Here is a 13,150-nt window from a genome sequence, read left to right as displayed (position 1 = left end):
CATTAGTGTCCGAAACACTGCGCCTCGTGTAAACAGATAAGGGGCGTGTATATTTAAGCCTGCAAAGCTCTCCATTGGGCAATGCTTTCGCCTGACCTCAAGGGGCTTCCTGGCCCAGTGCTGCCCCCTAGAGGGCCATGGCCCGGGACCCTCTAGGGGGCGGCCCTCCACTGCTGATCCACGAGCACCAGTGGCCCCCGGGGGTCCCGCCGAGCCGGGTAGCACGCCCAGCACCATGCGAGCGGTACATTTCAGGCCAATTACATAACCAAATGTCAGTTATGTAAAAAAATAATGACAATAATAATAGTCTTCTCAACTCTTCATCAAAGAAGTTAACAGGGCAGAAATCCGACTGTATTCTCAATTCTCTTTCAGTTCATTCTGTGCGGTTTTAATCACTGACAGCATTATTATTATTTTTTGTGCTGATTGACCATTACAAAATCTCATTTAACAAGTTGGGATACCTGGAAATCTTCAGCCATTTACTATTACTGACTGAAATAAAAATTATAATAACATGAATCGATACAATAATAATAACAATAAAAAAATATGCATGTCTAATAATATAAGAAAATGATTTGGATGATTAATTTCAATGGTTATTACCAATGAAATGCTCATTTGTTTACACTTTGCTAGCCTGTTGTGTGCATTCGCACCCGCCATGTTGTCTGATTTCCACGCGATGGATAAAGCAGTAGACTTTGTTTGTTTCCTGTCCTAGCAAAGCCGGCGTGCCTTCCCAGCATCACTCCTGCCGTTGCAGAGGTGGAAAGTTCAGGTCCAGAAAGTACAAATCCAGACCAAGGTTTTGTTTCAACCAACCAGTTGAGTACTCTGTGACTGTGACTCTTCATGCTCATCAGCTCGGTTGAAACAAAATCTTGGTTTGGATTTGTATTTTCTGGACCTGAACTTTAATAGATTACTTTTGTGAGTAACTTCCCCAACACTGTGCCTAACGTCAGACGTGCAGTTACCCCGACACAATGTGCCCTCCTGCACACAGTACAGCGCCAGCTTCTGGCCCCCACCTCCTTGAACCCAATTTGGGCCAGATGACCTTGATGCTACATCAAATCCCTGGGGGTACCTCAAGAACCTGGCCGGCAGCCAGGGACCGTGGAGAGGAAGTGGAAATGTCTTCCCTCCTGAGCTAAGCCAGGATGCGATCGGAAACTGGGGGGGGGGGGCATCAAGCCAACTCATTCTCTTAGCACTCAAGAACCCGGCTCCATTTCCCTGCCCAGCTGTGATAGGGATGGAGACAGAAGGAGAATGTTCCAGAATACTTGCTGGGAAAGAAACTATTTGCTCAACCTGGTCCTTCGTTTATTTACTAGCACCAGCCCCCCCCCCCCTTCAGGTTCCCTCTCAGCTCTGCGCCTCAGTAACTACACAGAGCTACGTTTCCTGCTCCGAAGGACTCAAATCCATCAGGTCACTCTGAAACGCGGCCCGCGAGGGCTTAGTGAAGAGACAGCCTCTGTGGACGCTAAATGCCATCGTCTCGTCTGGGCCGCCAGAGACGAGCCGAGAGCCGGGAAGCACTTACTGTTCTGGTGAGTTGATGTCCTCTAGGGGACCCCGGTTTATTCTGGAAGGATCCACTGAGCCCCACTGGGCTTGAGGCTTCTGCTCAAGGTAGTTCTTTAAGCTGGATCTGTCCCCCTCTGTGAAGACAATGGCAACACTTTGGTGTTCCCACATTCATCTGGCAGCGCTGCAACTTTCCGACGAGCCGTGAAGATCGAGACGTGTATCGATTTCACGCCGCAGAACGGAGCAGACGCACATTTTTCGTAGCAGCATCAATCTAAATAACCAGCAATATCTGTCTCACAAATAGGGTATCTGGTCTGTTCCCCTCTGTGTTTCCTTCACAAGTCGTCCCAGTTTTTAACCTTCTAGCATAAAATTGACCTGATTTGAAGATCACAGCGGTGACTTGTGCCGCTTTGACTCTGGGGAGATGCGGAAGCCGCCAGATCCATGCAGAAATAGGTTAACCCCGTGTAACACGTTACACGTTAAGACCTGCTAGCAGGGCCTAGGCACATATCACCTTTCAATCTATAACATAAATATAGCATCATGGTAGAGTGGGTCGATTCCCGCGCCTGGCTCTCTGTGTTTGGCCTTTATACATTCTGCCAGTGTCCAAAAATACTCGGCTTGGTGAATTACTGTCTTTACACTGACCATACTGTGTATACAGCCTGCCATTCTGTCCCGAGTGTCCACTGCCTTTTCAATAAATAATGCAGGTTTTTTTTTTTTACGAAATCTTTTTACAGTGATTTGGGTTTATATTTTTGTTTGCTTATATGACTTTAATATTTTTAAAGGTTTTTATGTATGAATTCTGTTTCTATATAAAGTGTCTCCCCGTCCTCACATGCTGCCTCTCTTGACAACCTCACTTGCTGCCTCTCTCCCCGTCCTCACATGCTGCCTCTCCTGCTGTCCGTACGCTCTCTATCTCTCCCTGTCCTCTCACCACCCTCATGCGTCGCCTCTCTCCCTGTCTTGACTCACTGCCTCTCTCCCTGTCTTGACTCACTGCCTCTCTCCCTGCTGTCGCACATTGCCTCTCCTGCTGTCCTCACTCGCAGCCTCTCTCCCCATCATCACCAGCTGCCTCTCTTGACAACCTCACTTGCTGCCTCTCTCCCCGTCCTCACATGCTGCCTCTCCTGCTGTCCGTACGCTCTCTATCTCTCCCTGTCCTCTCACCACCCTCATGCGTCGCCTCTCTCCCTGTCTTGACTCACTGCCTCTCTCCCTGTCTTGACTCACTGCCTCTCTCCCTGCTGTCGCACATTGCCTCTCCTGCTGTCCTCACTCGCAGCCTCTCTCCCCATCATCACCAGCTGCCTCTCTTGACAACCTCACTTGCTGCCTCTCTCCCCGTCCTCACATGCTGCCTCTCCTGCTCTCCGTACGCTCTCTATCTCTCCCTGTCCTCTCACCACCCTCATGCGTCGCCTCTCTCCCTGTCTTGACTCACTGCCTCTCTCCCTGTCTTGACTCACTGCCTCTCTCCCTGTTGTCGCACATTGCCTCTCCTGTTGTCCTCACTCGCAGCCTCTCTCCCCATCATCACCAGCTGCCTCTCTTGACAACCTCACTTGCTGCCTCTCTCCCCATCCTCACACGCTGCCTCTCCTGCTATCCTCACATGCTGCCTCTCCTGCCATCCTTATGTGCTGCCTCTCTCCTTGTCATTACGCACTGCTTCTCCTGCTGTCCTCACACACTGCCTCTCTCCCTGTCCCCCCATGCTGCCTCTCTCCTGCTGTCCTCACACACTGCCTCTCCTGCCGTCCTCATGCACTGCCTCCCTCCTTGTCATTACGCACTACTTCTCCTGCTGTCCTCACACACTGCCTCTCCTGCCGTCCTCACACACTGCCTCTCCTGCCGTCCTCACACACTGCCTCTCTTGGTAACCTCATACTGTGCTTCCTTCAGATTTAAGTGCATTTGGCCCCAAAAGCAGGAGGCTGCTGGAGCTGAGGATGTGCTGCCACAATCCCGCCCACTGCCGCCCCAGTGGCCGTTGCTATTGGATGGGGCTATTTTGGGTCTGACTGAGATCCACTGCTCCCAGGAGGGCCTATCGATGACAGACTGATAACATGCATCCATAAAATTCTTTGCTCTAATTATGGCTGCTCTACCATGGGGTTCTGTAGTGTGTAATGAAACACTTTAATTACTGATGGCTCTGCGAGAGTCTGAAAATTCCCCGCAACAGCAATATTGTAAATATTTTTTCCTGCATGCAGAAAATCCAAATTTTTGTTTGCCAATTTAAAAAAAAAGCAAAACGAGAAAAGAGACCTATAAAAATCAGTCAAGTTCTGCGCACAGAGACTTTTTGAGAAACTTTGAAAAAGGAAATCTGCCTGTGAATGCGTGGTGATTAGTCCAAATCACCTCTTTCAAACTGTACTTCCGCAGCACAGAGCTGTCAGATTCGCATTTAGAAAATGACTCTGTAACCCTCTGTAGAAATGCTGCTTGCTGGAGAACTATTACATAACTGCAGCACGCAGACACAGACACACGAGGCAGCGGCCAGGAGGGGGCGACCCGTCAAACTTTCCCAAAAGCTGCCTCTGACATGCCCCACACCGACTGAGTATTCACCCAGGAGACGGCCCCCCAATGTCTATCCCAACCCTCACTTTGCCCCAGGAATGCTGAAGATGTGGAGGGCCGTCTGGAGGGGCTGTACTGACTGGAGCACTAGCCTGCCTCCCCAGCAGAGGCCGCCACCACTATTTACCTCTCACTGATCTGCTGATCCCATTTCAGAAGAGTAAACATACACACACTCAAAGCAAAGCCTGGAAAGGTGAGGGGCGCTGAGATGCCACACGCTGCCTTTCGGGGTCCCCCCTCCCCCAAAGCCCTGTTGCCATGGTAACCACTCATACCGTATTCTGCTCTCTTCCCTTGAAGCATCCACAGACCCCAAGAGCCAGACTGACTCAAGGGTGGCAGAAGTACACTCTGAAAATGCCCGTCTCCGCGGAAGGGTGTGACTGCGGCCTGGAGAGAGCGGGTCGGGGGCCGCGGAGGGTAAACAAACGGACGGACAGACGCCGGTGCCCAGAACCGAGCATCATGCCACTCGACGGTGATGGCGTGCTCGGCTGGGATGCAGGGCTACGTTTACACCACAGATGGCGTCCTGACTAAGAGCCGGCAGGGTGCACTGTGTATGTCTGTATCTATGTGTGCTTGTTATCTGGAGTGCCGGGGAGGCACAGGACGTTTAACGAGTCACGCGTATCGTGTCTGACAGGTCAGCTACGTCGTTTTTTACCGGCTAAATCTCACCCATTTAATGAGGGACTGGTTAGTTTCAGGATGTCCTTGGGATTATATCACATTCCATTTTATCGTGACAGGTTTACCTGTGCGTAGAGCTCCCAGGGGACCAGAGCGGAGGGGGGTTTCTCGGAGGTGCGTTTGATGATGATGCTGCGCTAACAGCACATTCACCGGTCTTCCAATAAGTGAGAATATCTAAGTGTGGAATTGTGTTTTCAGTTCCCATGCGCTGAACCTACACCCCTGCATGGCAGTAAATCCCAGGCGCAGTGGAGGTTTTCCATCCCAGTGCCAACGCCCTGGCCTTTGGTCTGCGGTCAGCCTGCGGTCACTCACCTTTGATGCTGCGTATGCTGAGGATGTTGTTGAGGTCCTGGTACTGGTTCTGTTTGATGTAGGGCGTCTTCTCCGGCGTGTCCTGCAGCTGCATCGTCACCTCCTCCAGCTCCTTGTCAAGCTGCACACGGGACAAAGCAGAAGGTTCAGACGGGGTCTGCCGGCCGTAGGACCGACTCCTGATCCGCTAACCCTTAGAACACTCAATTATCGTTGGTAGCTCAAAGAATCAGTCGCCTCGTCTCTGTCTGTGGACCTCAGCTGTGTGGGCTCTAGCGTCGATGACAAAGAGCAGGGCTCTCGAGGAATGCCGCAGGCGTGATCCCATAATCCCAGCAGGCCGCTGGGGTTGTGTGAGGAGTTACCTCCGTTATCCGCATTCTGAGCCGATGGTTGTCAGTCTGCAGGCCATCCAGCCGGGAGGTGTTGGCCTGGTTGACACTGGTCACCGAGGTGGATGTCTTGGAGTCCTCCTTCTTCTGGTTCTGGGTGAACTTCAGCCTCCGGTTCTGTGTGGCCGCGTCCGGGTTCGTCCTCATGGTGATCAACTGCGGCCGACAGGAGGGTTCATAAGATGTGAGGAATGCGGGCAATACCGACACACGCCTTCCGCCACACGTGGGGAATTCAGGAATGACGGACGTCGGCATGTGTGTATGGATTACTATATATTACTAATTTTAACAACTTAAAGTCGATAGCTAGATAGCTAGCTGACTAACATCATTATTAATTGTGAATATACAGTGAGAATAGTTTGTATCTTGTTGACATATTTGCTTTGCTGACAACAATCCATGTAAGTCCGTATAAAACATTAAATCATTCACTGATGACTGTGTAACGATAGTTTTTTATGTGTGAGGCTAAGGATGTTCCATTACATTGTTTTAGGTTTATTTTGTAAAGTTGTTTCTGAGATGCATTTTTTCCCACACTTCTTGATATAATGAATTTTATGTAGGTATGTGTTTTTCATTGGACAGTGACAATATAAAAGGTCATGCTTTGCCGTCAGCACCCAACCCAAAACCCCATTCAGCTTCTTGTACCTTGGGCACGAACACCAAGCACAGGGTGATGGTGCTGCAGAAGATGATGACCAGGGCCACAATGCAGAACTGCACATTGGGTTGGTCGCGCGTCAGGAAAGACACGGCGGCTCCGATAATGCACATGATCCCCACGTTGTAGACACTCATGCCGATGTACTTGCTGTCGTTCAGCGCCGGGATGCTCACATTCCGGGTCTCCCAGGCCAGAAAACAACCAAACAGCTGGAAGGGGAGGAGCAAACAATGCCATCAGGCAGCAAATAGGAAGGCAAGTTGAGCGTGCGTGTGTTGACGGCCAATGAAAACACAGCAATAGCATGTCAGCTCAGCATTAGCTTATCTCCCATCAGAGGCTTACAGTAAAAACACGATGCACATTAACTGGTGTATGACAGCTACAACAGCGGGCTTCGAATGATTTTACAGGCTAGTTGGAGACTTTTGTTTATTTGCATTGGTTTTGCTTAATCTCTGGAATTGGTTTCAATGACTACCCACAAAATGAGTCTGGGGACAGGCTCCGGACATTAGTTGCCTCTGAAATATGTGTTCCCGTACTCTGGGAAAATGACTCACCATGATCCACCAGGACACGCTGCATACAGACGTCCATGTCCCAGTTTATCTTACACTCAGTCTCTATAACGGGAGCTGAGCCCTAAATTATTCACCACCTCCGTCAGCTACGCCAGGGCATCGAGGCAAGCCATCCGAGGCAGACGGCGATGTTTTGGGGCCGTCACAATTCTGGTGGCAGGTCTTTGGTGACGTGGCACCAGGGAGACTTCTGGGAAACAGGAGTGCTCTCTCTCAGAGGTGCTGGTGGATTGGGGGGTGCTGGGGGGGGGATATAGGTTACTGCCGAATTATGACGCAGTTCCCCAGCGATGGATCTCAGGGACCCAATGCCGTGCGAGTCAGGGCAGGAGACGTGCTGAGTTACCGTGGAAACTGTAGGCTTCCTGTGGACGTCAAGCCCTCGTTTCCCTCCAAAATTTAGCACATTCTGTAGCTAACGAATTGAAGCTAAGACATCATTAATGTGCTGTTTCCCGTGCTGTTTCTGAACCAAAGACCCCAGCATACATTTATCCACTGTATTTTGAGGCGAGTGCCCAATAACGGCAAATCGGTGACTGGCAGCTTTCACGTTGACAAGAAGAAGGCCATCAAGACGGGTGCGTGCACTGGAGCGAGCAGAAGGCCGCCCCGTTGACAGGCACTATGTCGACGTACTCACCATCAGAAGGCCTTTGTAGGCATAAACGATGCCCAGCCAAATGGTCATGTGCGTGTTCTCACAGTGCTCCAGGAAGGGCCGGATGGCAATGTCTCGTCCCTGTGGGTCTGCCTGCAGGGCGGCGACATAGGGGCGGAGTGTCAGACCAGGTGACATAGGGGAGCTGCATTGGAATGCCGTGTGTGGATGAACTGGGTCGACTGGGCCACCGGTGAATCTTAAGAAGCTAGATTCCTCGCAAGTCTATTAAGTCGCTTCCGGACTAAAGGAAAATATTCTTAGAGGCTGAAATTTAGAAAAAGCGGATTCTGCCATGTGTCCCAGACGGAGTTGAGTTGCACATGCAGGGGAACAGCGGCAACACGGCTAAGCATGTTTCATGCTTCCTCTGTGGATGCAGATGTATCACCATGGTCCCCGAAAGCCACAGATTCAAGGGTTTTATTTGTCACATGCAAGGCACACAGTCCAATTGTGACCTGCAGTAAAATGCGAGGCGGTCAACTCCGCCATGATGATAATAATGAAAAGCAGTAAGACAAAGTTACAGTATAGTAAATATGCAATAAATAAGGAACAGTAAAGTTACAGAGGTAATAAGAGAACAGGAGAACCAGATATATGTGCAAAAACTGCGAAAGTGCGCACAACCAAGCACAAAACAAAGAGACTCAAAAAATCAACAGCAAATCAGGAATAACTTAAATTTAACAGTAGTAATCTTGGACAACTGGGCATCCCACACACTTTACCCACAATCACACGTCACACACAAAAAAAGACTGGGGGGGGGGGGAGGGGGTTGATTGGTAATTTCATACGTTTAACCATTTCCATTTTTTTTAAGATTCAAACAGAAACGTAAAACAACAGAAAATAAATCATTTCTGGAATACTGGCCAGGGCCTGTGGTTTGAGACCCCCACTTTCAGATGTCCAACCTGAAGTCCTTCGGGGGACCCACACGCATCTGCGAGCCCAATTCACACCTCACAGCCACTGCTATACCTGATAAAGTCGAGAGCAAACTCGGCAGTCCAGCGAATCACCGCGTTCGCCTAACCGCCCCCCCGGCTGCAGGAGAACCCCCCGTGGAGCGGAGTAACGATTGCGCGCCTTGTGGTAAATCAGGCCGCCACTCTGCCAGCCTCCACAGGAAGTACTGTAGCGCTAAGCTTTACGGGCCTGTAATTGTTTAAATGGCCTTAAATTGGATTAATCACGGCCACTCAGCTACCAGCACTGCTGTGGCATGCTGACAAATAATGAGGTGTTATGCACGGTCACCCCGCTCCCCGGCCCCCCGCCCTCCACGCTGCCTGGACGTGCGAGGTCTTCCCGGGCCGCTGGGACACACCTCAGATGCACCTGAGCGCAGTCCACAGTCCCGGCTCTGTCAGAGACCGTCCCCTGACCCAGGTTCCATCTGCATTCATCTGACGGGGCGACATCTCAGGGACAACCGAGTTCAGTTCAGTGACAGACATAAAATACCCGGCTTGTACATCTGTGATGCTTAGCTAACAAAAAACTCTGAAAAAAAGTCAAACTGCTGAGCAGGCAGCGAGAGAGACCAAGTGGAGTAAGAGGGTCAGCAGATCTTCAGGACCTGGTCAATATGGCCGGTAAATATGGGGCATGTCCGCACTGCTGTTTAGCAGCTTATCTAGCTTACTGGGAGGGGGGGGCAGGAATCAGAGAGCTCAAAGCACATCCACTTGAACTCAGAACCTGCTGGGCCGCACTGGGCCGCCCCACCGAAACACCTCATATCGTGTTGACGTACAGCTGACGTTCGTGTCATCGCTCTCCGTTCCAGGGGAGCCGGGGACTCGACCTCTTTACAGATGCCTCCAGCAATTAAGCCATCGCTTCGCAGCCCAGTTTCCGCAGACCTACTTACTCCGAGGACGCCCTCTGTGTGCGTGTCGCTTTTAGAGGAGCCCATGGGGGGAAGCCCAAAGGGGCTGCGCCGGGGGGGAGAGATGAAGCGGGAGACGGCCCCCACTTACCTACTCATACCCCAACATGGGCCTAAAGCCAATTTCACAGAATGGACAAAAGTTATCTGGCTCACAGGAAAATTGACCCACTTTATCCCGTGCAGCACATCTAATTAACAGTCTAATTAAGCAGTAAATTCAGAATTCTGAATAATTATGGCAGGTAAAGTCTGGAAGACTGATAAGACTATTTCTGTTCTCCATCTACCTGCTGCCTGGAGGTCTCCCCACATGAGGACCAGGTCCTCCTTCTCCAGGAAGGAGTAATAGGTTCGGCAACCCCTCCCCGGTCCGGGTCCGGGGAGTGAGGGGGTGCCGAATTCTCACCGCAATCGATCACCACTCTCGTTTTCCTAATGAGTTGGTGTTAATTATCGCCGAGCTCGGTGAATTACGGGAGTCCTGGGGAGCACTGGATCACGGCATGTGGTGATCTGTTTTTGGAGGAAGCAGCAGGCGTGGGACCGGCAGCAAGAGGAAACCCCTTATGGGAAGACCCTGTGTAAGGAGATCCCGTATGAGGAGACCCTGCATGAGGAGACCCCGCATGGGGAGACCTCTGGGTATGTCCATCTGCTCGCACATGAGAGATGAACGCAGGCTGGAGAGACACATCCGGCACTTAGTTTATAAAGCGACAGGCCGGGCTCCCATTCCCCGCGGACCTCGCCGCGTCGCTGAGGCCGGGCCGCCAGCCTGACAGAGATCCGCCGGGACGGAGATGAGGCCCTGCTCACGTGCCACTGCCACGGGCGCCGCACAGTCACTTAGCTGTTGTCAACACGCTGGGTCCCCTCGGAGATCGAGCCTTTCGGGCTCTGCAAAAAATGACCGTGCAGAAATCGCTGAGAGGTGCATTAAACCAGGTCCTGTCATCATATTCTGGGGGAGAGGAGCGTCCCCAGCTCCCTCCATAGCCGCTGCCATCGGTTTCTGCAGAAACAACTCCCACCTCATGCATAAGTGCGTTCTGCACCTGACTCATACCTGACTAACAGGTCGGGGAAGATTAGAACTTCATAAAAAGACTTTAGCAGAAGTCAATGCTATGGAGTTTACCCAGCAAAACAATACGGGGGGTTGTGTTTATGGGAAGTGGGGCGTACACTCTTTAGGCCATAAACGGGAGAGGATTTGTTTTTATTTGCATTCTCAGATTGCCATAGAAATGAGCCAGAATGAAAGGCATGTTCCGAGAAGATGGAGATGTGTGAAAGAAGTCCTCACTGACATGTCGTGGTGGCTGCCGGTAGGGGACGAGGAAGCGGTAAGGTCTGCCCGCAGTTGGTGTTCTGCGGCACGCAGCCCCAGCTGACTCCTCCACTTGCGCCTGGATGGGCTCCGCCTCCTCTGAATCGTGGTTGCCTAGCAACAGCCAGGCAAACAAAGTCCCCGGCATCCTGCCATTTTCAGCACATTAGTTTTCTAATGTAATTGTCTGTCAAGGAGAGGGGAGGCCGGCCTGCCAGTGGGGGGCCCCGGAGAGGCAGTAGGTGCCGGCTGATAGCGGTGCGGATGCAGGCGGGGGGGACGGGGAGGGGGTTCTGTTTACCATGGGGGGAGGGGGGGGAGAGCCAGGGCCTGTGGAGGGCAGGAAATGGAGCTCAATGTCAGAAATGGAGGTTGTTTGGCGCAGTGTGAGGTGCAGGAATGAGCTGGCAGCCGCCTGACAGTCACCCTCCATCACCGGCTCCATCCTGGGATGCTGAGTTTTTCTTAGAGAACCTGGAAGCTGGTGGTTTTTCAGCAGGGAAATCCCTCCAGTGGGGAGGTGGCCGCCAGCGGAAAGTGTGATGTGGGACGATGCCCCGGCCACAGCGCCGCAGCCCCACCCTCAGTGATGGCGCCAACATGGCGGCAGTGAGGTCTGTTCCTGCTCTCCTGGTCTCCCCAGTCCTCTCAGACCATCCTCTGAGCAGCCGGCTGTCACCCAGGAGGGATGCTGGGAAGGATGTGCCTGAGGCGGGGGCCACATATGGATCAGTGTGAGATCCTTCACAGTCACCGTGGCCCCCAGCGCAGAGCCCTGAAGCAACGCTGTACTGTACTGTCAAAAGCAAGCGTGGAGCCAGCCCTCAGGCAGCAAAATAATATTTCCTTGTTTTATTATGACAGACAGATCCTCAGTGAAATGACCTCATTCCTTCATGTGTATCGAAGAGCTTTGAACGAGATAATTTTTCTTGGCACATTTAAAATCAGTCATGTAAAGTAGTACTGTATCGTGTAAATTAAACGCTAAATGGAGCTCCCACACTAGCCAGCATGCAGGACATTGGAGGTGTCATCATCCCTGTAACATTTTCCGTACACATGGTGCCATGGTGACGTCCCCTCAGTCAGGAGTAGCAGGCGCCCCCTTCGGGAGCTAATGAGAATGACGCCTGTTTGTGTGCAAGCTTTGGGAGTCTTGGTGAGGACACTCACCTCATACATACATCTCAGCTGCCCTTTTGGAGGGGGATGCCGGGCACCTGCCAGAGTGAAGCCCCATCTCCACGGTGACGCTGCCATGCTGCCTGCTGGGCCCTCCTCCCTGCTCTTGCCCCGCCCCTTAGTACGTCATAATCGGCTCCTTAGAAGGAGGTTGCCATGAGAGCCATGCATGTCTGAGCCAGTCCAGCAGCTGTGTCATACGGAAAATACAGCTTCTGGAGTGCTGTGTGCGATAGTCAGGGAGCACGTGGCCTCAGCCAATCGCAGACTGATGGCGCCCCCCCAATGCCCCTTCCAGAGCAGTCAGGCACAATCGCTAACCTGAGTGAGTGGGATGGTATACGACTGGCGAATGTGGAATGGGGGGGGGTCGGGGTTGGCCCTGTGTGACTCAGTGAGTCAAAAAGCTGTGTCTGGGACCAGTACTGTAGGTTGCCAGTTCCAATCCCTTGGTGGGCAGGCAGCATGTTTTCATCGATCGGTCCTTGATCAAGGCCGTTAACCCCTGACTGACCGACCCTGCTTTCTCAAAAATGTACATCATCCATTTTCTGCTGCTTATCTGGCTTCTGAGCAGTGAGCCTCCCCCCTCCCGCTCCCCCAAGAGCGACAGCGAGGATATCCCAGGCCAGTCGATAAACCGGCAGACCCAGGAAAATGTACATCGCTTTGGATATATGTGTCTGCTGAATTAATATAATGTAATGCATGAAACGGCCACAGGGAGGCAGGCCATGGCGGAGGGGCTGAGCGGGACCAACTGGGGCCAACCGGGCCGCATTTCCCCCTGAAGCACATAAGAGCCGACCCCCTTCAAAGGAGAGGAGTCAGCCTGGCTCTGGGCATGCACAGTGTAATGGCTGAACGTTTAAAAGAGGAACATGACACATCCTGAATGGGAAGAGGAGCTCTCAAAGACAGAAAGCCATCCAGAGCAAACATCCGAGCGGGGCGCTGAAGTGCCCACACTGGGTTACGTAAGTGGCTTCCCTGCCAAAGCCTCGCCGTGGACGGGGGAGCTCTGGGAGGGGACAGCAGGAACATCAACGGGCCGCATCTTTAAAGACACGTCCCCCCTCTTGCCTTAAGGGTGAACTTTTCATCATCCATATGTCTGAGGAGGTAATGTTGCACTGAATCATCTGCATCACACAGCTGTAATAACACACGCCGAGATGCCTAATTACAGCACCCCCCCCCCCCCCCCCGCCACAGGCTTTCAGTCT

The 13,150-nt window shown here is 52.0% G+C and overlaps 1 protein-coding gene across 1 annotated transcript in view; it reads right to left on the bottom strand.

Annotated features, from left to right (window-relative positions):
• The window catches only part of gabbr2 (gamma-aminobutyric acid (GABA) B receptor, 2), a 148,895-nt gene that overhangs the window by 746 nt on the left and 134,999 nt on the right, over positions 1–13,150 (bottom strand). Inside the window, exons 15-19 of the mRNA XM_023812028.2 lie at positions 7,486–7,596; positions 6,243–6,467; positions 5,556–5,738; positions 5,191–5,311; positions 1,565–1,682 (exon numbers count right to left, since the gene is read on the bottom strand). Coding sequence (XP_023667796.1) covers positions 1,565–1,682; positions 5,191–5,311; positions 5,556–5,738; positions 6,243–6,467; positions 7,486–7,596 — 758 coding nt within the window. The remainder of the gene's footprint in view (positions 1–1,564; positions 1,683–5,190; positions 5,312–5,555; positions 5,739–6,242; positions 6,468–7,485; positions 7,597–13,150) is intronic.

Source organism: Paramormyrops kingsleyae, chromosome 23 (genome assembly GCF_048594095.1).
Source record: "Paramormyrops kingsleyae isolate MSU_618 chromosome 23, PKINGS_0.4, whole genome shotgun sequence".
Classification (NCBI taxonomy): domain Eukaryota; kingdom Metazoa; phylum Chordata; class Actinopteri; order Osteoglossiformes; family Mormyridae; genus Paramormyrops; species Paramormyrops kingsleyae.
The sequence above is the reverse complement of the archived record's forward strand: the minus strand, read 5'-3'. Positions and strand labels throughout refer to the sequence as shown.